Source organism: Ceratosolen solmsi, unplaced genomic scaffold, assembly GCF_000503995.2.
Source record: "Ceratosolen solmsi marchali unplaced genomic scaffold, CerSol_1.0 scaffold7, whole genome shotgun sequence".
NCBI lineage: Eukaryota > Metazoa > Arthropoda > Insecta > Hymenoptera > Agaonidae > Ceratosolen > Ceratosolen solmsi.
This window is the reverse complement of record NW_011948413.1, coordinates 862,602-887,354: the sequence shown is the minus strand read 5'-3', so window position 1 is coordinate 887,354 and position 24,753 is coordinate 862,602. Positions and strand designations below refer to the sequence as shown.

At 30.4% G+C, this 24,753-nt stretch overlaps 1 protein-coding gene across 1 annotated transcript; it reads right to left on the bottom strand.

Annotated features, from left to right (window-relative positions):
- Positions 1 to 201: 201 nt before the first annotated feature.
- Positions 202 to 24,753, bottom strand: LOC105367605 (uncharacterized). Its single transcript, XM_011506373.1, has 17 exons — positions 22,985 to 24,753; positions 20,048 to 21,618; positions 10,319 to 18,386; positions 9,528 to 9,800; positions 9,125 to 9,364; positions 8,816 to 8,839; positions 8,185 to 8,423; positions 7,213 to 7,513; positions 6,805 to 7,071; positions 5,664 to 5,939; positions 2,943 to 5,596; positions 2,059 to 2,265; positions 1,647 to 1,763; positions 1,186 to 1,443; positions 893 to 1,009; positions 736 to 807; positions 202 to 637 (listed from the first exon to the last, which is right to left on the bottom strand). Exons 1-17 carry the CDS (start codon positions 24,492 to 24,494, stop codon positions 554 to 556), a joined length of 16,278 nt encoding a protein of 5,425 aa, XP_011504675.1. The 5' UTR covers positions 24,495 to 24,753; the 3' UTR covers positions 202 to 553.

Below are 24,753 nucleotides of genomic sequence, written 5' to 3'. Positions count from 1 at the left end.
TTATCACTGTGCTTATATTCAATTTCGAATGAATGGGAACAGTTTCGCGACAGTTCTGCAGATTCTCATTATATAATAGTGTTAAATAAACACTTTTATATTCGATTGAATAAATCTACAGATTAATGTTATATCGCTGCTAAAGGTACATTGGCTATAATATTAAGAGCGTCCCGAGATGCGTATTATATACTGTATACTGTATGCGCGGTTGCATTTTAGTATAATTATTTTTTACGAACCCCATTTGTACACTTAACTCTGTACATATAGTTTTTTATTTCTACCGTGCGCGTTTTTATATACATTTTTATAATAGTTTTCGATTAAGTTCTTGCCTTAATTTTTTTATTTTCGCTTTTATCTTTTATACACAGTTTACTTCATATTTTTGGACTTTAAATTCCATATAATGCTGTTATTTTACGAGCTTACGAGTCACGGCAGTAGTTCAATTTTTAATACCGTTAATTCTGGATTAACGTTTTTCCTCCTAAATTCTTTGCGTGAAGAGTTCCGTAGATGACTAGATTCACTTTTTGCCATATATATGTTACAATTGTTCATCCAGTATCTCCAGTATTTGTTCGGGCATATCCCATACATGAAGGTTTCTATCTTTACTACCTGCAATTATCTGTGAATGAACAAAATATATTTATTATTTTTAATCAATAATGAAATAAATTAAAAAATATATATGTTTTGGATAGGTTATGAAGTAGGATATCTTACCTTTCTATCTACAAGTTCCATACTTAGTAACATATTTCCAGGTCCAGGTATACTACATACAAGACTATGATTCTACAAATATAATAAAAATTTATTTTACATATATAAAAAATAAGAAGTTATAAAAAATAAAATGAACTGCTTCGATTTATTATACCCTTGTGTCAAATACATAAATGTTGCCATCATAACATCCAGCAAAGAGAAGTCTTTTAAGCAAACACATGCACACAATACCAACACTTGCATTATATTGTACTATCTGTTCACCACTCTAAAATTAAAAATCAGATCCACTATATAAATGAAAATCCATACATTTTATAAAATAAAAAGTATAAGAAATGTTTTATTTTTTATTTATAGAAACTTGAAAAGTTTTATATAGTATTTTGTAATGACATTAGTGTTTATAGATAAAAATGTTAATATTTAAGATTATATACTTACAATAAAATCAAAAACTGGAATCGAAGTACTACTTGTTCCGCAGTAAATCAAACTGTGATCTCTCAAAAGACTGTAGATCGTATAATTCTTTTGCCCACTTATCGTGCGTAGTACAAGTCCGGTTATAGCATCTCGAATAGTGAGTTTTTGATTACGGGAAGCCACTATTAGTACTCTTCTCGCTCCTTCATTGGTTGCTTTTAAAGCCATAACAGGCTTATCAGACGATTGAATAGAATCCGGCTTTAAATAACCAGACTATAACAAATATTATGATTACTTAAAGTATACGTATAATAAATTACATTCAAATAATAAAAGTGAAATTTAAATAAGATTATTTAATAATAAATTCTTCATAATATTCATAAATTAAAAATTTACTGTATTTTACCCAATATATATTAAAAGATCGTATGATATTATACAAAGCTCATATTTACATATAAATATAAATGTACCTTAATATTAAAACGTGATATACTTCCAGATTTGGTGCCTATAAAAATTAAGCCCCATGCTTGATCCATACATTGAACTGCGCTTCCTACTTCACTCACTTGCATTTCTAAACCAGTCTGTAAAAATCGTTCGGTAATATTGCACTATATTTTAAAATTTTTAATAAATTCCATTTTGTAATGAAGCAATTTTCAATTAACTCATTAACGATTATAAAATATGAATTTTAGTGGTAAATTACTTTCCAAGGCTGTTATTACTGACAAAATTTATATCAATATAATTTGTTGATAAATTGATAAGTAATTTGTCAAAAATTAATTTTTATATTTTCATCCATTAGATTAAAATTTTTAATATTCCAAATCACTTCAGTTTATCTTACAAATTTTCGTATTTAATTTTCCTCACCCTTATATTATAGCACCGAAGACTAGCATCTAACGATCCAGAGTATAGCAATTCTTTTGAAGTGTCACCGGTGTCGAAACGCGTTACGCAAAGACAAGTCACAGCAGCTGTATGACCCTTGAAGATATTTAGTAACGTGTTGGTTGCAATTTCGTAGCGATAAACACATCCATCATCACTTGCCGCCAAAAATGTATCTTCGAAAACCTAAAATCCGTACGAATTCTTCATCGAACCAAATCATCCATTTCTTAATCTCACCCATTTCCATGATAATTGTTATTTGCCACAACCTACTATGTTAATGTGATTTTTTGAACCATTAATATAATTATCAAAGCCAAAAAATATTTACAAGCTACTTTTTTCATTTTAAACAGGATAGGTCTGAGGAATATATAATTGACTTAAAGCTAGGAATTCTACAAACTCGTGAACTTTTATTAAAAATTATGCTACGAACATGCTTTATAATTTAAAACGTCGATCTATAAATAGTTAAATGAACATAAAAAGTTTATGTGAAAAGAAAACAAAATATATAACTTTCTTTAGCTTTTAAGTATGTTAAATGGAAATTGCATTCATTTGCAAAACTTCTATTCAATATGAAACTATATTATATTACATAATTATTTAAATTTATAAATCTAAATTATGATCTTATTACTACTAAAATAAGGTTTGGAGGTATCACATCTGGTTTTAATTCTAATCGCTTCATAGTTTGTCACAGTTTAGTTCAGTTACATTTTCTTTTAATAAATTTGTCACTGTTCAGTTAAGCATTAAAGTTTGTTATCGTTAAGTTCAGTGATATAAATTTGTCACTGTCATATTAATTTTCTACGTTATTTTTGTTTCTTGACAGATGTCTTCTTTACCTTTATATTTAATATTGGGCCCTTGTGATTTGTATAAGAAGTCCTATTTGGTTTTTTCTCCTCAACCTCACCACTTGAACCGGGCTTTTCAATCTCATTAGAATTCTTTATTGGAATGACCATTTTTTCCACTATTACTTGAGCTTTTATCATTGATCTATCTTCAACTCGGTTTGAGTTTTGCTTCTCTTGATAGGATTCTGGAAATGTATTCGTTGTAAAATTAGTACAGATAGTTGCTGATGTTATTGACACTTGTTTAATTGGTATAGTATTAAATTCCTCATTAGTATCTTTATTAAATTTTGTAGGTGATACGACTGTTACTTTATTCTTTTCACTAGAACTTCGTTTTTCTTTTTTTATCTTTTCTGTTTCATAAGATTCGAAAAAATTTTCTTTTAGCACTTTATTTTCAACAAAACTTTCATTCTCAATAGTTTCTAGATCTTCGTTGCTTTCACAATTAGACTTCAAATCTGTATCTCTAAAATCAAAACAAGCTTGTTTTTTTTTTAAATATACATCATCTTCATTTGGTTTATTAACAATATTAGTTTCATTTTGCTTGGAATTCAAGTCTACAAAAAATACTTTTGAATTTCTAATACTAGATATGCCTGCTCTTCGTAAAACACTTGGATGTACATTAGGTTGTAACAAATTAAATTTACAGTCTACAACGCGCACTTTACACGATTTCATTTTTTCAGCACTTGTTGATAACTTCCTTTTTAAATTACGTTTCGACTGCACTTCTATTTTTCGATTCTTTGTAACAGTTAATGGCGGTCGACCACGACCTTTTCTTACTGGCATTTCTTCATCTGACTGTTCATCTCCAATAATGTTTTGCATACGAAATTTACTTCCATACTTAGGAATATTTTCTTCTGATACTCTAGAGCTTCTTCGCTGCTTTGGTATTATCCACCTGTCATCATATAGTTTTTTTCGTTTTTGACGTTTTATTTTGATTGAATTGTCAGATTTTATTTCATCATCTGATTCGCCAACTTCTTGCAATTTAACAGATTTCTCAGAAGTACTGTCGTCTATAGATTCATTATACTCTTTCAATATCTCTGATTTTTTTAATTCATAGTTCATTTCCTTATCGATATCTTTTAATGATTGTAAAGATAAATGTATTGACTTTTGTTCAGTTGATTTCTCTGCTATATGTAATTTTTTAAACATTTCTTTTTGGTGCATCATTTTTTCTATTTCATTATTTACGTTTATCTCTATATCAATTTTCGGTTTTTTGTTTATATCAATTTCCATTACCTTTTTTATAGAAAAATTCTTTTGAAGTCTAATTTTCTTCCTTTCTATATTATCTACATCAAGTAAGTTAACAAAGATTTGCTCCTTATTAATTACATCTCCAACTTGTTCTATTTTGTAATTGTTAATTGCATATTTTTTAGATTCCGATTCTTCATTAGTTTCTCCATATAATTCAGTTTCAGGAGAGGGATAATTGGAACCACTTCCTATTGAACTGCAACTATCCACAATTTCTTTTGGCAAAGGCATACCTTCATAAGTGAATGGTGTCATTGTATCTTCTTTACATGCATTTTCTCCTTCTATTGAAATATCATTCTCAGGTTGTTCTTCAAAATTATCCAATACAACGTATGGAGAACCTCCATAAGTAAATGGAGCGTCTATGTTATCAATTTCAATGACAGATTGAGTTTCATTATCATGTACCTCTTGACTTTCATATTCATCTTGTTTAAATTCTTCACTTGTATTGGAATCGTTTACTAAGTAACTTCTTTTTACAGTTTGTTTTTCAACATTATTTTTTACAGACTTTATATTTTTTTTATCTATGAATTCAAACATTTCTGTGTCTACAACTTCAAAATTCAAGTCAGTTGATGTACTTTCGTCAAGACTAACATTCACATTATGTATTCCCTCTTCTTTGAATTCCGATGTTTTAGATATAGAAACATTATTTAATTTTTCATCAGAAATATAATCTAATTGCGAATCATCAGTTAATGTTTTAATAATATTTTTGTCGTTTATTTGTAATTCAATTTTGTCATAACCTTTTATCTCATCTGTTTTTGTATATACATGTTCTTCTTTAATAATATCCATTGTTGATGGAAAGGAATGCTCTATATTATTAACGACAAAGTCAATGACTTCATCATAATGTTGCAAAACTTTTTGCGGTACATTAATTTTGGCTCTTCTTTTTGTTGTTCGTGTTCTTAATAAATTATTTTCTTCATCATCAAATGAGAGATCAGATTCTTCTGGTGTAGATTGGGAATTTAATAGAAATTTTAATGATGTCTTTTTCTTTTTAAATTCTTTTTTAAAAGATTCTTCCAAAAGTGCTAAACCTTTTCCAGCAGATTTCAAATTACTCAATGATTGATCTAAGGTATCTATATTGCTATCATCTGAGTATATAATTGACTTTTGAGCATTTGATAGTTTTTCTGTAAATTGTCTTGTTGCTTCTTTCATTTCTCTTTGTTGTAGGTTGATTAAAGATTCACTAATTATTGATTCATGTTCTTTTTTAAACATATCCATTCTACTCTTAGGTCGCTGATTTGCATCCATATCTTCTAATTTTAATATCTTAGAAGCTCGACTTTTTGGACGAGAAATACATTCTAAAAAATTTAAACAGATAAATCACAACTTATACTCTTACCCTATAGAATTGAAATCATATCATACCTTTCTTTAAGAATTCATCTTCCTCTATTTGAAACATATCTCTTTGTTTGTTAATATTTTCAGTGATTTTACCAACTCGGCTTTTGGTTCTAATGGCTGACTGAGGATTAATATTAGATGTTTGAATGATTTCAGCCACTTCTAAATCATCTTCTGAAACATCTTCAAATTGTATGGTTGCTTCAACTTCAGGACTCTTTTGCTTACTAAGTTTAGCAATTTTATATTTTATAATTCTATTCATTCTATTTAGTGAGCGTTTAGAAAATTCATCATCTAAAATAATTTAATTGTTTATCTATACTTTTAACACAGTACATATAAATCATTTAATTTAAACTGTTTAAATTATCTTTTATAAAATATGTAATTATTGTTTATATAAAATTTATGCTAAAATACAAGTTTATAATCATGTAAAAGAAATATTATTAATTTAAATATATGAATAAAATTAATGAATATAATTAAAACCAAGTAATTTATAGTATAGAGTATATATTGTTCCTTATAAATACATTAATCTTTTAAAAATTTAATATATTTGTGAAATTAATTATTCAAAATATTCCAGAATTCATACAAAAAATTAATTTAAAATTATTATTTAAACAATAAAATATTTAAATGTTAGTTTAATAGATATTTAGATATTTAATTAATAATTTAAAGTAATTGTTGATGTTAAATTGTAAGAAAATGAATTGAAAAATTAAATTTACTTAAAAAATTGTTTGTATTTGTTTATAAATAAAGTTATTTAAAAAACAATCGTTGATCTTAAAACAACAATAATTCTTTAATTTCTATTAACAATAATTTGAAAGAATATTATAACATAAATACATAAATTGAATATCGTTATTATTAAAATATTATTTGTTTGGCAAAATAAACCATTTAAAAATCAGGAAATATTTAAGCAATAAAAGTGTTATTATTTATGTCAAAAAACAAAAATAATTATGCAATTATATATTTTGAATATACTTATTTTCATTCTATTTTAATTTAGTAAATAAATATCTACAGTTCATACTGTCGTAGTATTCTATAGTTTATACACTTATATTTATTACGAATACAAATTATTTACTTAACTAATTTAATATTATATTTTGCTAATATTTTAGATTCTTACCCATTTTATCAATAGAAACTAATTCAATGCCAGCTTTCTTTTTGAAGTCATCATCGTTTAGAGAAAAATCTTGAGAAAACTTACGAAGTCGGCTTTTCGGACGCGAAATTGTTTTAAGATTAATATCATGATTATAAGTGATTGTCTCAATCTCAGAATCATCATCAGATGTGTTATCAAACTTTTCTTTTACAGAAGGTGACAATTTTTCTGGAGATTTACTATGTATAAATTTATCCAGTTTATTTTTTTGATGGGACTCTATTTCTAAAATAATTCATGAATATTTAGGTAATAAATTTTAAAATATTAAATATTAATTATATAAATTATGAAAAAAATGTTATACTCAAGTAAATTATAAAATGATTTAATGAAATTATTTTCATGTCAAATTACAATAATTACCAGTTTTATCATGATTAGACATCATTATAATAGTAGACTTTTTCTTTGAAACGTATTCTTCATCGTCACTGTTTAGATCTTTCAAAGATTTATTATCTCTACTTTTTGGTCGTTGAACAAATCTAGGACTGAAACTGCGATCGCTCGTTCGATTTTCGGCATCTGAATAATTAAATTCTAATTTATATACTGATTTTTCTTTTAAAAATTTGGGTAAAGGTCTATTTTCAACCGCCTTGCCTATTCTACTTGCTGAGCGTTGAATAGATTTCGTTTCTAAAATAATATTATTTATAAGCACCTTATCATAGTAACACATAAATCTAGTATTAAATAGAAATTTTATTTTCAATAGTAAAAATGTTTTTATAATTTGTTGAAATTATAAATACATGTTTTGGAGATTAAACGGCTTTCTTAAATTTGGAATTTGCAAATTATTTTTAAATGGGAAAAAGAATCAAGTAATATATTCAATAAATGTTTAATAAAAATATATAATATAATATATAATATATAATATAATAAATATAAAAATATTCATAAATAGATAAATACAAAACCAATTTACAAATAAGGACATTTCAGTAAGTAAAAAACAGTCAAATTCATATCGTTCAGAGCTCGGTTAAAAAAACTTTCAAAAATAATATTAATTTTTAGCGGTTCTTTTTTATTATTTTAAAAGCTTGATTATTTTTTGAAAACTTTTTAAAATGTGTTTAAATTACGTATAACAATAAGCAATTATTTAACTTTATTTTTTATTTGATGTTGTTACATTTAATAAATTTATTTTCAAATAAAAATATAAATATATAGGAAAAATAAAGCACAAGATATATTTATTATATTAAAAAGAAACGTTAATATTCATAATTATCGATTAAAAAAGTTTAGAAAAATAAAAACTATACTTTGCGGTTTGTTAATGAACTAAGGAATTAAACTAAATATAAATATACCAGCTACGTTGCGACGAGAGATTAATTCAGAATCTGATTTTTGTCTTTGGCTTTCTCCATCGCTATTTAATAACATTTTAGAGAATTTACTAGCTCGACTTTTGGGTCGTAGCATGAATTTATTACTACGTCTATGATCACGTGTTTGATTTTCGACGTCTGAATCACTCAATTCCGACCTCTCTTTTGAAGTTTTTGATATTTTTATTGTACGTTTACTTTTTGGACGTTCGATGGATTTTGATTCTAAAACGTTAATTAATAAATGTCATTAACACTATTATTTTATAGAAAAATATTGCTTATGTACAAATATTTTAATTCATAAGAATATTGTGTACCAAAAAATTATATTCTTTTGGCGAATAAAAACATTGATATTCATAGGAGCGCAAGAAATAATTATTAATATATTAAATTTAAAAAAAAACTATATAAATTAAAATGAAATTAATTAAAATTTGAAATGCATTAAAATTTATGTTAAATTAAATTTTAATACAAAAATACAAATATTTTGTATTTTTGCGAAACTGTTATCACATAATTCAATAATAAAATAAAAATTGATTTTTATAAAAAAAATAATAATTTAAATTATTTCTAAAACACTAATTTTCCTTGCATATCTTTTATACTGTATTTATTAGAATTAAACATTGCTGCAAATGTTAAAATCCAAAAGTAAATTCCTAATTCGCATACATTTACAATTATTAGAAAAATAAAAAAATGTTAATAAATATGCATTAAACGATGTAGAAATTAATTTTAAATCACTAAATTTATAGATTTTATACATTCCAAATAATCAAATTGAAATTATATATTCTAAATTTATATACAACATGAATGTGTGTAAATTTTTTAGCCTATAGAAATTTTATTAAGTTTTTAAACTTAAAATGAAGACTTACCATTTAGATAATAATTTGTAATTACTTCTGAATTAGATTTTTTTTTGTATTCTCCGTTTTCATCGTCTAAGTTTTTAGATAATTTATTAATACGACTTTTTGGTCGTGGAATATGTTTAGGGCTATCACTTCGATTATGTGTATAATTATCAACTTCAGAATCATCACATGATTGATTTATAGCCTTTTCTTTTACAGATTTGATAGATTTCACTAGAGATGTATTTTTTAAGAACTTACCCATTCTACTTTTCAGGCATGCAAATGATTCTAATTAAAAAAAATAATAATTAACAACAAGTATCGTTCATAAATAATTTTCATTTATCATTAAAACATATTTTACGGAAACTAATAACAATTATTCTTTAAATAAACTTGATTAATCTGCAAGCCATAGTGTTATCAATTAATTTTTTTATAAAAAATCTACCTGATTTATCATGGCTTGAAAATGATTCTGCATCTGATTTTTTCTTTTGATCTTCAGAATCATTCTCCAATAAATTTTTAGAGATTTTTCTAACTCGACTTTTAGGACGTAAAATGTGTTTAGAAGTATCACCTCGATTGTATATATAATTTTCGACTTCTGAATCATCTGATTTGTTCATCATTTTTTCTTTTGAAATTTTAGTTGCTTTATTTGGAGATTTACTTCTTAAAATTTGATCCATTCTGCTTTTTGGCCGATTATTAGAATCTGCTTTTAAAATAGTTTATACATTTATGTTACATTATATGAATTTGAAATTTCTTTAATATGATAAATATACAATATTAATCAATGTAAAAATAGAAATGCCTTATCGATCAAGATACAATGGACTTAGAAACAATCATCAATTTTTCATTATAATGATTTGTCAATTAGAAAAAATATTTAAAATATTTTCTATTCGTAAAAATAAATAAAAAACTTTTATATTCTATCAAAATATAATTAAATCATATATCTATTATTTTATAAATTTAATTACATTAATTTAATACATATATTTACTTATTTTATATGTATTCTCTTCAGAATATAGAACTAAATAAAGCTATATATTTTTAATGAATTATTGATTAAAACTATATTTAGTTTAGTATTCTATCTAGTTCATATCCGTGGTATATATATAACAATAATTATTTTTATAACAAAAATTTATAAACTAAATTTACTATAAAAAAAATGGAATCTATAAATTTATAATATAAAATATTCAAAGTTCTTACCTTTAATTGATTTCTTTTTATAATTATTTTTATCGCTATCTTCAGAATACTCTTCCATATCTGTATTTTTATCAGAATTTTTAATTTGCTGAATCTTTGCTTTGGTATCAAAATCAAAATCAATACGCTTATAACCGGTTTCTTCATATTCTGATTCATCTGCAGATTCTTTAGAATCTTTTTCAAGTCTACTTTTTGACCGGGAGGTTTGTGTAATACCGATGATTTTTGAACTTTTCTTAAATATATCTACATTTTCACTCAACTCTTTATTTGATTTACTAGTCTTAGATTCTATTATTAATTTGTGAGAAGGCTTTGATAATTTTTCAACTGAAATTTCGTTTGTTACCAAATGTTTATGACTACTGTTAGATTGCTCTTTAGACCTACTTATCTTTTTCTTTTTGTCTTTGTGTTTTTTCTCCTTTTTTTTACTGTCATGGCGATGTTCGGTTTTATTTATATGTTCATTTCCGAAGAACTTATCTTCATAAGAAATAGATTTATTTTCTAAAGTATTAATATCATTATTGGAAATATTGTGCAACGATTTTTTGGTAAATTTATACAGAGGATTATTTACTAAATTTGACATCAACGGAGTAGTAAAAGAACTAAGCGAATAATTAATATTTGATGGGCCGGCTAGTGGCTCTAGATGTTTATTCATCTCATCGATCGATGTTCTGCAAGTATTTTCGATTGAATGCTCCAGTTCTTGATTATTGGTAGTATCATTTTTGTTAGTAAAATTCTCACTATTAAGCATGTTATACAATTTCATTTTTTCATTCATCAGTTTGATGACTGCTTGATCGATTTCAAATAACCTCGACACAATACTTTCCCTTGTGTTTAGCTGGATCTTCTTCGTTATACTTTTATTTGTCAAATTTTCAATACCCATTTTAGTTGGAATATGGGAGTGACTTTTATGTTTTGTCTTTTGTTTATTATGTATTTTATGCAAATTCTTCTCCGTATTACGGCTTTTCATTTCACTAACCATATTTTCCACATGCTTGAACTTTTCTAATAGCACGAAAGGCTTTTGTCTATTAGACCGTATGGCGGTGCTCACTCTTGTTTTCACTTCGTCTTTACTCATCTCTACAACTTGATTGCTATCTTGACTTTTATTATCCAAATTCACGAATGTACTGTTTTCCTTGGTCAAATTTGCACTGACTGTGTTTCTGCTTGGTTGCGCTCTATTATTACTACGAACCTCATTCTCGATGGCTTCTATACCTTCGGAAATAGCACTATACTTATCACTATCAGTAACCGATGCTACTTGCTCTACGTGTCGATCTGCTACCAGCCTTGAAAAAGGCATGCATTCGGCGTTCCGAACAACACTCACGGCCTTTTGCCATTTCCCTTGAGATTCCACTTGTACGAGTGCATGCAGGCCGCCTGTATTATCCATGTTTCCTTCTTTGTTATCAAGGGTTCCATTTATGTTATCGGTAGATGGAACCTGTGCAGTGGGTATAGGGCTCATCGGCCTCGATATGTCACATTTTGCAATCTGTCTTTGTTTTAACGCGATATAGTGAGCGTTCGTGCACGTTGCCGCAAGGTCCGGGGGTACATTGATTTTGCTTAGCTTCTTGTTACCATCCTTGCTCATATGTATTATGGTTATGGGTGTTTTCAAAATCATTTCAGATATCATTGTTGGACGAGCCCTCGGCTGTGGCTGCGGTTGCGGTTGCGGTTGCGACATGGCCGTCATCATTGCCATCGTTGCTCTGTCTGCATGTTTTTTGACAGGATGTATTACGCCGCTAATATCGCTTCCTTTGTTATCAATTTTCTGATAGGCTTGAACAGCATCAATTGCGTGTTGTTGCTCCATTATAGAGACAGGAGCTTTCGAATCTAAGTCAAGTAGCAGAAGCGATTTCTCAATAGGATCGTCCAAATTTACTGACATTGCATTCGCCTGTGATAGAGAGGGCATGTTGTCTTCGGCTATTAATGCAGGAATTTCCTCGGACTTTGGATCACCAAAAACTTCCAGAATCGGCGACAATTCTTCCATTGCTTGTTGTATGTTTACGATATCTGTTGAGTCTTTTAATTTTAATAATGCACTTACAGATGGTGGTGAAGGATTTTTTAGTATTCGTTCATTTTCGTCCTTAATATGGATTAACTGAGACGAATCTTTATGAGAACAGATCTTACTTTTATTGAATTCATGCGAGGCAGTATTTTTATGTAGTGGTTCATTGAATCTTTGAATTTCATCGTCTGGTTGTATGATTTCTTCTGGTTCAGGCGAAAGTGGCGTATCGAGCTCTTGGGATAAATCTTTTATATCTTTTGATTCGTTGTATATCATTGCAGACGACACTGAAACTTGTTTATTAAGAGACAATACTTCATAATGTGTATCAAGTAACAATGTAGACGACAAACTCCGTGCTGTATCTTCTTTCATTGCTATTGGTACCTCGTATTTTGTTGGCATTGATATTTCGTAATCAAGCTGTGGATTAGGTGAATTTGAAATATCTTCATAGAGTGGTTGAGATGGATTTCTAATTGATTCGTGAATTATATTCTCCTGAATATTTTGATACGAGACAATGCTTTTTATTGGAACTACATTTTTCACGGATATTTCCGCAGATTTTTCTTCTAAAGTAGTCCGTATGTCTAAAGAGGTTCCTTCACTAAACGGTACTTGCGTATTGTCAACCTCAATTTTTTCAGAAAATATTTGTTCATCACCTAAAGATTGCGGCATATGACTTTTTTCAGGATCATTTGTAATTGGATAAATTATTTCTTCTGGTATAATCTCTTGCGGTGATTCGTCAAGAGCAATGTTGTCCATTATAGGTTGTTCAGTAGTATTTTCTGCCATAGATGGTGTAATAATTTCAAATTGATTCTCATTTTTTTCTAGTTGCTTTTTAAGGTTACTAAAATCTTGCATACTTGCATTGGGTAAAATATCTTCTACCTTATTATCCAAGCTTATAGAGCCAATTTCGGCATCGTTGGTAAAATTATTTTGGAAATTAGTTGATTTCAATACTGCAATTTTAATTCCTGGATTATTACATAGTTCATTATTTTGTTTAATACTATCCAAAGTATTTACTTCTTCATTATTTTTTGTTGCTTTCAATTCTTTAGTATTTTGCATAAGCTGATCATAATTTTTATTACATTTCATTTCATCACTTTCTTTCATAAATTTCATTAATTGACTATCATCCAGATTTTCATTATTTATATTCTTTTGTTCAAAATTTTCAGTATTTATATGTTCATATGCTACACATTCAGTTACTTCTTCAGTAATTATAGTATCTGATTCTAAGCATTCTATAATTGCTTTTTCTTGATCAATGTATTCTGTTATTGTTTTACCCTGTTCGTGACATGTATCTATTACAACTTCTTCAATAACATCGTTGATAATAATACTTTCATCCATAATTTGCGTGTCGTGTAAATTTCCAGATACACTATTTTCATTTAAATTTTTTAAATTATTCTCCTCTTCAGTATTTTTCTTATCTGCATTTTGCCAGTAACTATCATCATCTAAATTTTTTAAATTATTTTCTTCATTGGTATTTTTTATGTTATTATCTTTGATGTTTTTCAAATTTATTCCTTCATTCATTTTCTTTTTGTTATTGTATTTATTATTTAATACTCGTTCATCTGATTTTCGTATTTTCTGATTCTCTATATTATCATCTAACATTTGATTTACATTTTGCGTAATAGCACGTGGCTCTTCATTAATTTCGTCGACGAAATCTTTCATCAACGCCTCTAAATTATCAGTATCCGATTCTTTTATTTCTTTATATTCTTGAATATTTTTAAAGGTAATAGAAGATTCTGAATTTATTTTATTAAATTGTGTTTGAGGCAAGCTCGAAGCATCATTTTCAACTGCTATTACTGGTTCAATAGCATTTCCTACAAATTTTTTTAATGGAATGTTCGCACTCGAGATTGATAAGGTACCCATATTTGATGTTTCACTTATTTCGAATATCTTCGATGCAAGTTTATTTGAAGATGCCTCGTCAGGTGAATTGAATTCAGGCACGTGAACATAAGCTTGTGTTTCTACAGCAGCAACATTTTGCACGATTTCATCAGTGATTACATCTTGTAACGCACTGTCTATTGGATTAATGACTTCCATTTCGAGGGTAGCGCATTCACTCGAAAGCTCGATTTCATTAGTCGTGAACATACCATCAGCTTTGAGATACTCTTCATCTACCGCAACTGTTTGTTCAAAGAAAGGGTCTTTAAGAGAACAAGTATTTTCACGTGCGTCGATCTCTGTAAGCAGAGTTGTCATTTCGACGCCAATGTATTTGTTTATCTCTTGGTTCGAAACCGTATTTGACAGTCCATCGCATGTAACCGTTGGTTGAATAAAAAATACGCCACTGTTGATATCTGGTGGTTGCATAGTTAGCATAACATTTTGCTCTGTTTCCATTGGTATTTCATGAACTTCTTTTTTCTCCATATTAGATTTTTCATTGAGTAATGCCGCCGCCGCCGCCGATTTCCTTTTAGCTGCTGAAATGATACGTGGATCTACTGGACGATTACTCGCCAAAGCAATTTCTAATACGTCAAGCTTATTTAAGTTATTAGATTTTCCACAAACATCTCTACTCGTATTATCCTTTATTTTTGTTTCTACTCTTTTTGATGTATCTTGTTGATCAGGCTTTTCTTGTTCATCAGCGCCGTCAGATGAATCAGATTTGGATTTTAATTTAAGTTCTTTGCTACCTTCAGATTTAATATTTTTGAATTTATGACTGTCAGCTTCGCAAGCCTTGCATATCTTCTTTTTTTTCTTATTCTTTGAGCCATCAATTGTTTTGTCATCTAACTTTATGTGAGGATGACCAGCTGCGCATCTATCAGTTTCTGCCCTAGAAAACATTTTCAAACTTATTACATCCTCTAATTCAGAGTGTTCTATTAATCTATCTTGATGAGTATAATCATTTGTTGATGTAGTCTCTATACTAGATGTATCTGTCTTTTCATTTATTTTCTCATGAATATTTATGCGTTTTAGTTTAATAGTTGATTTAAAATTCTTAACTGCCTCGGCTTCAGTTCTTGTCATATTGTTTCCTACATCTTGAGACTGGCTTATACGCTTCTTCATAGAAATGTTAAGAAGATCATGTGTAAGGGATACAGGATTATTCTCAAATTGCTTAATTTTCTCATGTTCCTTTCTCTGACGCTCTAATAAGCGTGCCTTGTAAGCTTTAATGTCTAATTTTTTTGGTTTATTTGGATCGTATGATTTATCATTAGCAGATGGTTTTTCTATCTTTTTCGACTCGAGATTTTTCTTAGCTATATTACGCATTGATGTACTCTTTTCTTGAGCTTTAGGTTTAATTATAGGTTTTAAGACACTTTCTAAGCCTGCGCTAATTTTCGATAAATTTTCTTTGCAAGCTTCTTCTATACTTTTAAGTATATCGTCCTCCATCTCTTTAGATATTAACTTAATACTTTCTATATTTGTATGTGGCATCAACTTCCTCATTGGAATCTTTATCTGTGGTGCTGTGACATTTATTATTGAAGCTGATGTAGTTCCTATTACTGTTGCAGTAGTTAACATTGGTATTCCTGTTTTGGCTGCTGTTGTCGTAATTGTGCTAGTAGCTTTTGTCGTTGTTGCTGCCATTGCAGTTGTCAATGCTATTGTTGTCGGCGCTGTAATTACTGCTGTCGGAATAATAATTGATGTTGTTGGTACAGTAATTGTTGCCATGGATGCAATAATAGTAGTTGTTGGGACTGTAGCGGTTGATGATGATGATATTGTTGTGATTACCGTTGTTGGCTCTATAATTGTCGAAGATGGTGTGTTCGCCGTTGTTTGATCTATAATAGCTGAAATTGGTGCTGCTATTGCCGAAGTTGGTACCGTGATTCTTGTTGTCGAATTCGCGATCACCATAATTGGATCTGTAATCGTTGAAGTCGATGCTGTGATCTTAGATGTCGACATTGCTGTTATCGCTACTGTTGTTACTATTGGTGAGATTATTGTTGCCGAGGGAGATGCTGCTATCATTGTTATTGCTGGCATAGAAATTGGCGTTGCTATGAGAGGCAATGCTGCTACCGTTGTTATTGCTGGCATAGAAATTGATGTTGCTATCAGAGGCAATGCTGCTGTTGCTTTCGTGTTCAGTATTTTTTCGGCTACTGCTGAAGTAGTAGATTTTTTTGAAACTGGTTGGACAGTGTCAGTAGTAACAATCGTAGTTGTTTTTGTTAATGTAGTACTGGTAGTTGTCGATCTTAAGGGAGTCATTTTAGTTACTGCTTGAGCAGCAGTAGTATTTATCTTTGAGACTATTTTTCCTGGAATCTTTAAGGCCGATTGCGGAGCAGATTTTAAAGCAGAGTGGCCAACTAATGCAGCGGGCATCGAAGTTCCCTTTGTTTTGCCCTCAGCAGCAAGCTTCTTGAGGCTTACTTTATCAGATATTTCGTGATGAATGACTTTGTCAGAGAAAGTAACTTTCCTCACATGATGTTCATTCTCATGTATTTGTTTTGCATCAGTTTTGATTTTTGCAACGTAAGGCTTAGCAGCATGTGTGTTTCGTGGATTTGTCTGACTACTTTTGAAAAGAACTGTTCTTCCACCTACGGCCGCTAAAGTAGCAATAACTTCAGGTTCTTCTTTAACCTCTTTTTTAATTTCATCTTCAGTAAGCAGTTTTGTTGGCAATTCATCATCTGAATCTGAATCACTATTTCTCGAACGTTTCTTATGTTTTTTCCTGCCACGTTTTTTCCGTTCCTTTTTGTCTTTTTTCCTACGCGCGCGTTTCTTTGCCTTGCGTTCTTTATGTTTGTTCTTTTCACGCCACTTACGCTCAATTTCTGCAGCCACCTCGTCCCTTATTGTTTCATTGATCGACTTCTTTTTTGCAATCTTTTCTCGTTCCTTAATAACTTTAAGAAGTTGCGTAACGTCTGAAGAGGTTTCATCATCAGTATCGCTAGATGAAGTCGAAGTCGTATCGTCATCACTGTTGGATGACTCCCGAGGCGGTTGCTCGATAGTAGGAGGTTCTTCTTCGTTCAAGTTCAGAGCTTGCATTTTATTGAATTCAGAAAAAGTGACCTCCAGCTCACGTTCGAACGCACCCCGATCCATGGTCTTTCCATATTTAGCATCCCATTCCTCTTTAGTGAGATTTCGATAAGCATCGATATGTTCTCGCTCCTTTCTCATCCATCGCTCAACCATATCTGTCTCAAAATCAGCACTGCCATGTTGATTAGCAATTTTGTTCGATCGATTTCCTTCCGTAACTGATTTGGCTCTAGCCATGCCTACCGAAAATATGTCGTCAAGATTGAAAGCCGTACGATTATCGTGTTGCTGCTGAAACTGGGGCTGGTGCTGAACCTCGGATGTAGTCTTATTATTACGATCGATACGACTCGTCAGTCTGCTCGTTATACTAATGGTAGGCAATTGAGGTGACGAAACTTTTGTAGCTTGCCTGACTTTAGCGATGCCTGCAGAAAATATATCGTCGATATCGGCCATATTCACAACGGGAGTTTCAAAGCTTTCGGTTGGCATCTTTGCGTGTTCTCGTAAAATATAATCTTGTTGGGCCGTATATTGGTTGTATTCCGTATCTATTTGAGTAGTCGTTGCTGTTGTGCGTATCGATCGACTGAAGCTATTACTTGAAGATGATTTTGTCGTACTTGTGGAGTGATATTCCAGTTGTTGTTGTTGTTGTTGTTGTTGTTGTTGTTGTTGTTGTTGTTGCTGCTGCTTGATTTCTTGACGTAAAATAGCAGTTGGCACCATTTTTTTATTTTGTTCATCACGAATAACCTTTACAGTGACTTTTCGCTTTTCTTTATATGGATAATTCAAAATTGATTCGATATTTGGTTTGTTCTCTTTCTTCCGCCGGGTGAGTTCCTGATGCGTTGTCGTAATTGGTATTTCAGTTCTGTTTTCAAGTCCATAGGAACTAATAATCATCTGTAATAAGAAAAATAATTAGAAACATCATTTGAATGAGCATTATGTATTTTTGAGGCAGATTATTAACATTCATTTTAGAAACATGTAAACAATATTTACAATACTATAGTTCTGTACATTTCAATTAATTAAATCGAAAGTATAAGAAATAAATTTAAATAAAAGTTTATAAACTTATTTGTACTATTGTAGATATTTTAAGTTGTCATAATGAAAAAACGTACTGGTATTACTCAACTAAAATCTATACATACTGATTTAATCAGTTTTATAAAATAAATTTTACGTAAACAGATTTTTCAATTTGAATTTGATAATTTTGAATGAACTCAATGCATTTAATGTAAATTACTCCAGAAAAGTTATTGATAAATTTTTTAAAAGCCTAAATGTATTTCCTAAATGTATATGAATAATAATAAATTTTAATATTAGTTTATCAATTACTATTTAATTAGAAAAATGACTCAATTTTTAAAATATGTATTTAGTACGATTTTATATATAAATTATTTAAATTCTTAACTTTAAATGAAATTATAAGGTATTATAGAAGTTCTAATAATCATGCAGCAATGATTATGTATTTGCATAAAAGATTTCTTGAACAACTTTATTTGCATCACTGTAACAACCAAGTAATATATTTGATTGGATATATAAAACCCAAAAATCTATAGTTTCGAGTTATTTTATGATATAAAAGTTCTGAATATCTGCTCATGCGCTCATATTTTAAAAGTAGATAACACTTTATATGTACAATTGTAAATGTTGCAACTATTGATTTTCGTACATTTAAAATAGTATGATTTATGTGCAGTCATCTGTCATATTAATGAAGAGAAAAATAAATTAATATAAAGTGGCGAAGTATATTATATTCGGCTTTTAATTGTATTCTTAAATGTATAAATTGAATAAAAATTCAGTCATTGTTAATGAGATTATACAGTTACTTTAAAATATTTGAAATGTTTGTTAGATTCAGCTCATCAATATTAAGAAATAAATATATTTTATAAGAATTTGTCTTTTATTTGAGAATATATTTATTGTTAAACTACACTAAGTATAAATGAATCTTACAGCTTGTATATTAATAAATTTAAATATAATGTAAATTTGATTATTCTAACATTATATAATCAAATTAACGTTTATTTTCTGCACAATAATTATACAATTAAATAATGTTCTGTCCAAGATATATTAATTTTTCAAATTTAACTTTTTAGTTGAACTATATTGATGTAATCATTTTGAAGAAAAAATAATAATTAATGCAAAACAGTATTAATATGCTTTATCAAAATAAGAAAAACTTATTTAAAACTAATTTTTTCATTAACTTTTCTGATATTAATAAATAAATAATTAGGGTTATCTATAAATTTAAATAATAATTATCTAAGGAAAATTAGAAAGAAAATCTTTGTAAAATTTAAAATTGGAAATATTTCAATTCAGTTAATAAATAATGATACGTCAATATTAAAAATAAAATAAAATTTTGTTTATATTTTTTATACAATTAAAAATTTGAGTGATAAAGTTAAAACAAATTTATATTATCATTAATTCCTTTAAATTCATAAAATTTGATTGTTTTCATTAATTTCCTTTATTATTTGAAATAAAATATGTTCAAGACAAACCTCCGACTGTTGAGTGCTCGCAATACCAAGATCGGCTAATTTTATCGATTCTGAAACTATCATCGGTTGCGCGGTAATAGCAGTAACACCGCCGATAGTAGTAGTGGCTGGTCCGGCTTCGAACTGTAACGGATCCAGCTGTAACACTTCGTTCAGATGATGAATGAAATCGGTTGGTAAATTGGAAATGTCGATTGCGGCGTTGGGATCCAGCATCGCGTTCAACTGATTCATAAATTCTTCCCTGTCGTATTCCCTCATCCGTTCATCCTCGCTAATGCGAATTTCCTGATTGATGGAGCTCTTCTTCTCCCTTACTAAGTGATTCATAGCAATGTCGAACTTCCGTAGGCTAGAATGATTGAGCATGTTACGTATTTCGTTTTTACTCATTTTAAGGAACCTGTTGATTACGCGGTGTTTCCAGGAGGCTTCATGAGCGCTCATCTCTTTCTTCACTATGGGTTTCTTTTCGACGGACACGGCTTTTACGAGCTTACGCACGTCCGTAGTGCTGGCCTCGTTCGGAGACTGCATACTCGTGGCCACGGCAACTAATGGACTCGATCCCAAAGGTAGGTTTGTCGTTCCGGCTACAGCTACCTTGGCGATTGCTTCGTTGTTAAGATTCAGTAACTGGGTGTGTCTGAGCAGGTCCTCGGTTGTATGTTTATCCATTAATATTTGCTGCGAGATCTTAAGGATATCCATACCAGGCATTATCTGGGCGGCTTGTTCCAGAGTAGCGGGCTCAATACCGAGACCAGCGGTTGCAGATGCTATAGGTGCCATTGCCACCTGGGAGGAGGCTACAATCGCTGCTACGGCGAGACTAGGATTCGAATCAGTTGAGTGCGACGGCGGTGGCGATATAGGTTTGGGGACAGCACTGATGACGAGAGGCGCAGATGCAGGATCAACGAGATCTGTGGCAATAGGAGCTAGCGGCTGTACAGTGCGAACTCCAATTGAAGCGGGTATTGAGGGTGTAATCTGAGTTGTTGGCTGCACTGATTTCTCATCGCTCATGCTCATCAGCTGTTTAGCGAACTCCATTGCCTCCTGCATCTCTTCGAGACCGTCCTCATCGAAACTCATTGAAGGCATGGCCGGAGTTGGACCGATCGGAGGAGGCGGCATCGGCTCGGGATTGAGGATAGGTGGCACGGGTAGTGGCGCTGTACAGGTGACTGGGACAGGCATCGGCACTGCTGGAAAGCTCATCTGCACCGGAGTCATAAAGGCTGCAAAACTAGGTATCATGACTGGAGGTGGGGGCAACGTGGTTTTGGGTGGTTCTCGCGTCGCCGCTCCAAGCATTAGAGATGAACGTTCAGTAAGAGAAAGCCGGGGATCAAAAACCGGTGGTGGCTGTCGAACTTCTTCCTGCTTTTTTTCAAGAACGGTCGAGATGATAGGCTTGCGTGGATCAAAGGCAGGCGGCGGTTGCAATACTTCTGGCTCATGTTTGATTGACTTACTGGAGTCAAGTTCGCAAACAATGCCACCCATTGCCGATTTCTTCACATTCGGTAAGGCTGGTGGTGGTTTGCTGAAGTCCGACGGTATTTCTGAACATTAACATCGCATTATTATTTAGAATGTTCCGTTTTAAAACATACGCTTTCTCCTTTTTTAAGGCTCTTTTTTAATTTAAGGCATTATGTTATATTTATTATTTAGTATAATATCGACATTATATTATTCATTATTATATATTTAAAGTATTATTATTTGTTTTATTTTTAATCTAGTACATTTAATAATATTGTCATATTTATTAATTTTTAAATTTATTTATATTGATACAAACATAAATAGGTATTTTAAAGCACATTAAAAATTTGTGAAATACCGACTGATAATTTCTATCAATTTATACTGCTAGAATTAATTACAATGCCAGGTACATGGCAAATGTTATTAGTTTAATAACTTAGTAATCTGAGTATTATATAATATGTAATGCTAGCAAGAATTTTGGCTTTCTTATAAAATCTTTTCAGAAAATATAAAATAAAATTTAATTAAATAAGTATAATATACTAACTAAATATATCTGTAAATATTTTATTTTACATTTTATAATTTATTCAAGAGTAAAATATTTGTTTTAGTAATAATACAGTATTTTCTTACAATACCAGTAAAGAATTGGTACATAATTTATTATTTATCCACAATTTTATTTTTCTTATAATTTGATTCTCAATAAAATCTTATACTGTCAATATAGGAATATTTTATTTAAGTATTTGAAATATTAATAGCTTAAAAATAAGAGGATGAACTTAATAAAAACAAAGTTAAAATAAACATTTTTTGTTACACTACAAAATTTTTTAAATTAATTTCTTATTAATGCTAACAAATAATTTTTGTTACATAAACAAAAAATATGTTTTCTTAACATTTATACTTTAGATATATTTATAAGTATATATACATTTTTTGATACAAGCTTTAAATTTACAATATTTACAATACTTAAAATACAACCTTATAATATTAATATTACATTATTATTATTATATTCATAATTCTAGTTAATTTAATATTCTATATAATTTTATTTAATTCAATAGTGGAAATTTATTTATGATAATTTTAAAATCCATAATAAAACTTCTGTGATATTATAAAAATATATTTTACAATATTTTTCAATATTGAAGTAAATTTAATAAGAACTAATGTTTCTATATTATTTGAACTATAAAAATAGTTTCTAATACTATAAAAATTTAATATATTAATACATATCGACTTATTCTTAAATTTATAACTTATTTTGAAAAAAAGTTTGTATGGTGTTATTAAAGATAAAAATTTATTAAGTCCTTAATATTCAATAAATACCTTAATTTCATATTATTATTTAAAATTGGATTAAAAAAATAGAATAAGATTTATCACTATGAAAATATAAAAATTTACCATCAAAAGGTGTTTGCCAAGGAGTCGAGATTCTAGGGGCATATCCAAGAGTTGGTGTGAATGATTTAGAATAGTCAGTTGAGGTAAAGGGCGGTGGGCACATAGTGACTATCGAGGCTGTTACAGTAGTCGTTGCTGTTGTAACTGCTGTACTACGATCTGATTCGTAGTATGATGTTAACTCTGAATCCACGTCCAACTTGGACAATTTTATAGATGATAAAGAGTCATCCTTATCAATAGAAAGTTGCTGTGAATCATCAGCAGCGATAGCAGAATCACAAATATTTTCTGCTTCCATGACATCCTGTAACTGATCGCTACTTCCATGAAGTATTTGCATAACATTGTCAAAATTGATGGGTTCTTCAAGTGGTACCATTGGTTGTTCTGTACACATGGGCACTTCCTCTATGTGTGCTACTGCTTGTTCATTATCGAATTCTCCACTTAATATGTCATTGGGCATTCCATAATCATCCATCTCTGGATTACCAACACTGTCCACTATAAGTTGTGTATCATCATATACTTCTTTAGAAGACAAGGAGAATTCATTGAAATCAATTTTACCTATAGGTTCTGATTCAACTCTACGACCAATGTCCTTAAGATCATCGAGTGACAATTTTAGCTCTGGAGGTTCATGCCTCAATTCGGGTATTCCTGAATTTTCACTCATAGTAAAGTCCTCTTGACAAGTAATAGTATTTGCAGATGCATCATCAGTAGCCGATGAAAATGCTGATTCTGCTAGATCTTGCTCCCAAAAATTTACCTTTTCTTCTTCTGTGATATTGGATAAAGATTTTTTTAACTTTGCAGCAGTTTCTGTTATCTTTTGTTGACGTTCCTCTTCGGATCCCAGTAGGGGCTCCTGAGGCTTGTCAGGAAGGGATGGCGATGAACTGTCACTATGGTAGGGACTGGAGCGACGACTTGAATAAGAGTAGGGCCTTCCAGGTCCAGGATAGCGCATATTTGATCCCCTAGTGTTAAAACCTCTTCCCCTGTTATAATTCTGATAAGGTCTTTCATTTTTATCTTGTCGATCAAATCTATCTGTTCTTTCCCTTTCAGATCTATCCCTGTCTCTGTCTCTATCTCGTTCTCTATCCCTATCTCTATCTCTATCACGATCTCTATCCCTATCTCTATCCCTATCTCTGTCCCTTTCCAATCGATCATTTCTATCAAGAGATCTGTCTGATAGCCTATCAATGGGGCTTGTTCTATCCCATTCAGATTGGAACTGAGTGGATCTAGAGTACTTTTGAAATGGAGCACTGGGTCTGTTGGGCCTCCATGACTGATAAGGCCTGTTACTCTGACCTCTACTGTCACTTTCCCTGCTTTGCCAGTTGTCGGATCCGCTAGGTGGCCTGCTGCTGCTACCCCTGCGGTTTTGTTGCTTCAAATTGGGATGAGGAAATCGGGTTCCGGCGAATCCATTGGCCGTCGGCCTCGTGCGTTGTCCAAAGCCCCGACCACGATAACCACCGCCACTCATTACACACCGTTCTCGACCGTACCAGGGCCCAACAATTCCTCCTTACTTCACTATTCTTCTGTTGTTTTTAGCGGCGTCAGCGGCTTATTCCCTGTGCGCCCAAATAATTTCGTCGCTTACGGCATGCTGTGCCGTTCCTCTTCACTCGGTATCTTTTCCTTATTCACGGATTCACCTGTCACAGAACCGTGCGATTAGTCGCGAGCCTTCTCATTATCATCGTTTTCCCTCTCAGGACACCACTGATCCTTCTGCTGTA

Bases quoted from the DNA above. Each gene is read 5' to 3' on its own strand.
- LOC105367605 (XM_011506373.1), bottom strand. From the start codon at position 24,494: ATGAGTGGCGGTGGTTATCGTGGTCGGGGCTTTGGACAACGCACGAGG. The intron at 1,444-1,646 runs GTACATTTATAT...TATTTGTTATAG, and splicing joins TATCACGTTTTAATATTAAG to TCTGGTTATTTAAAGCCGGA. The intron at 638-735 runs GTAAGATATCCT...GTTCATTCACAG, and splicing joins TGGAACTTGTAGATAGAAAG to ATAATTGCAGGTAGTAAAGA.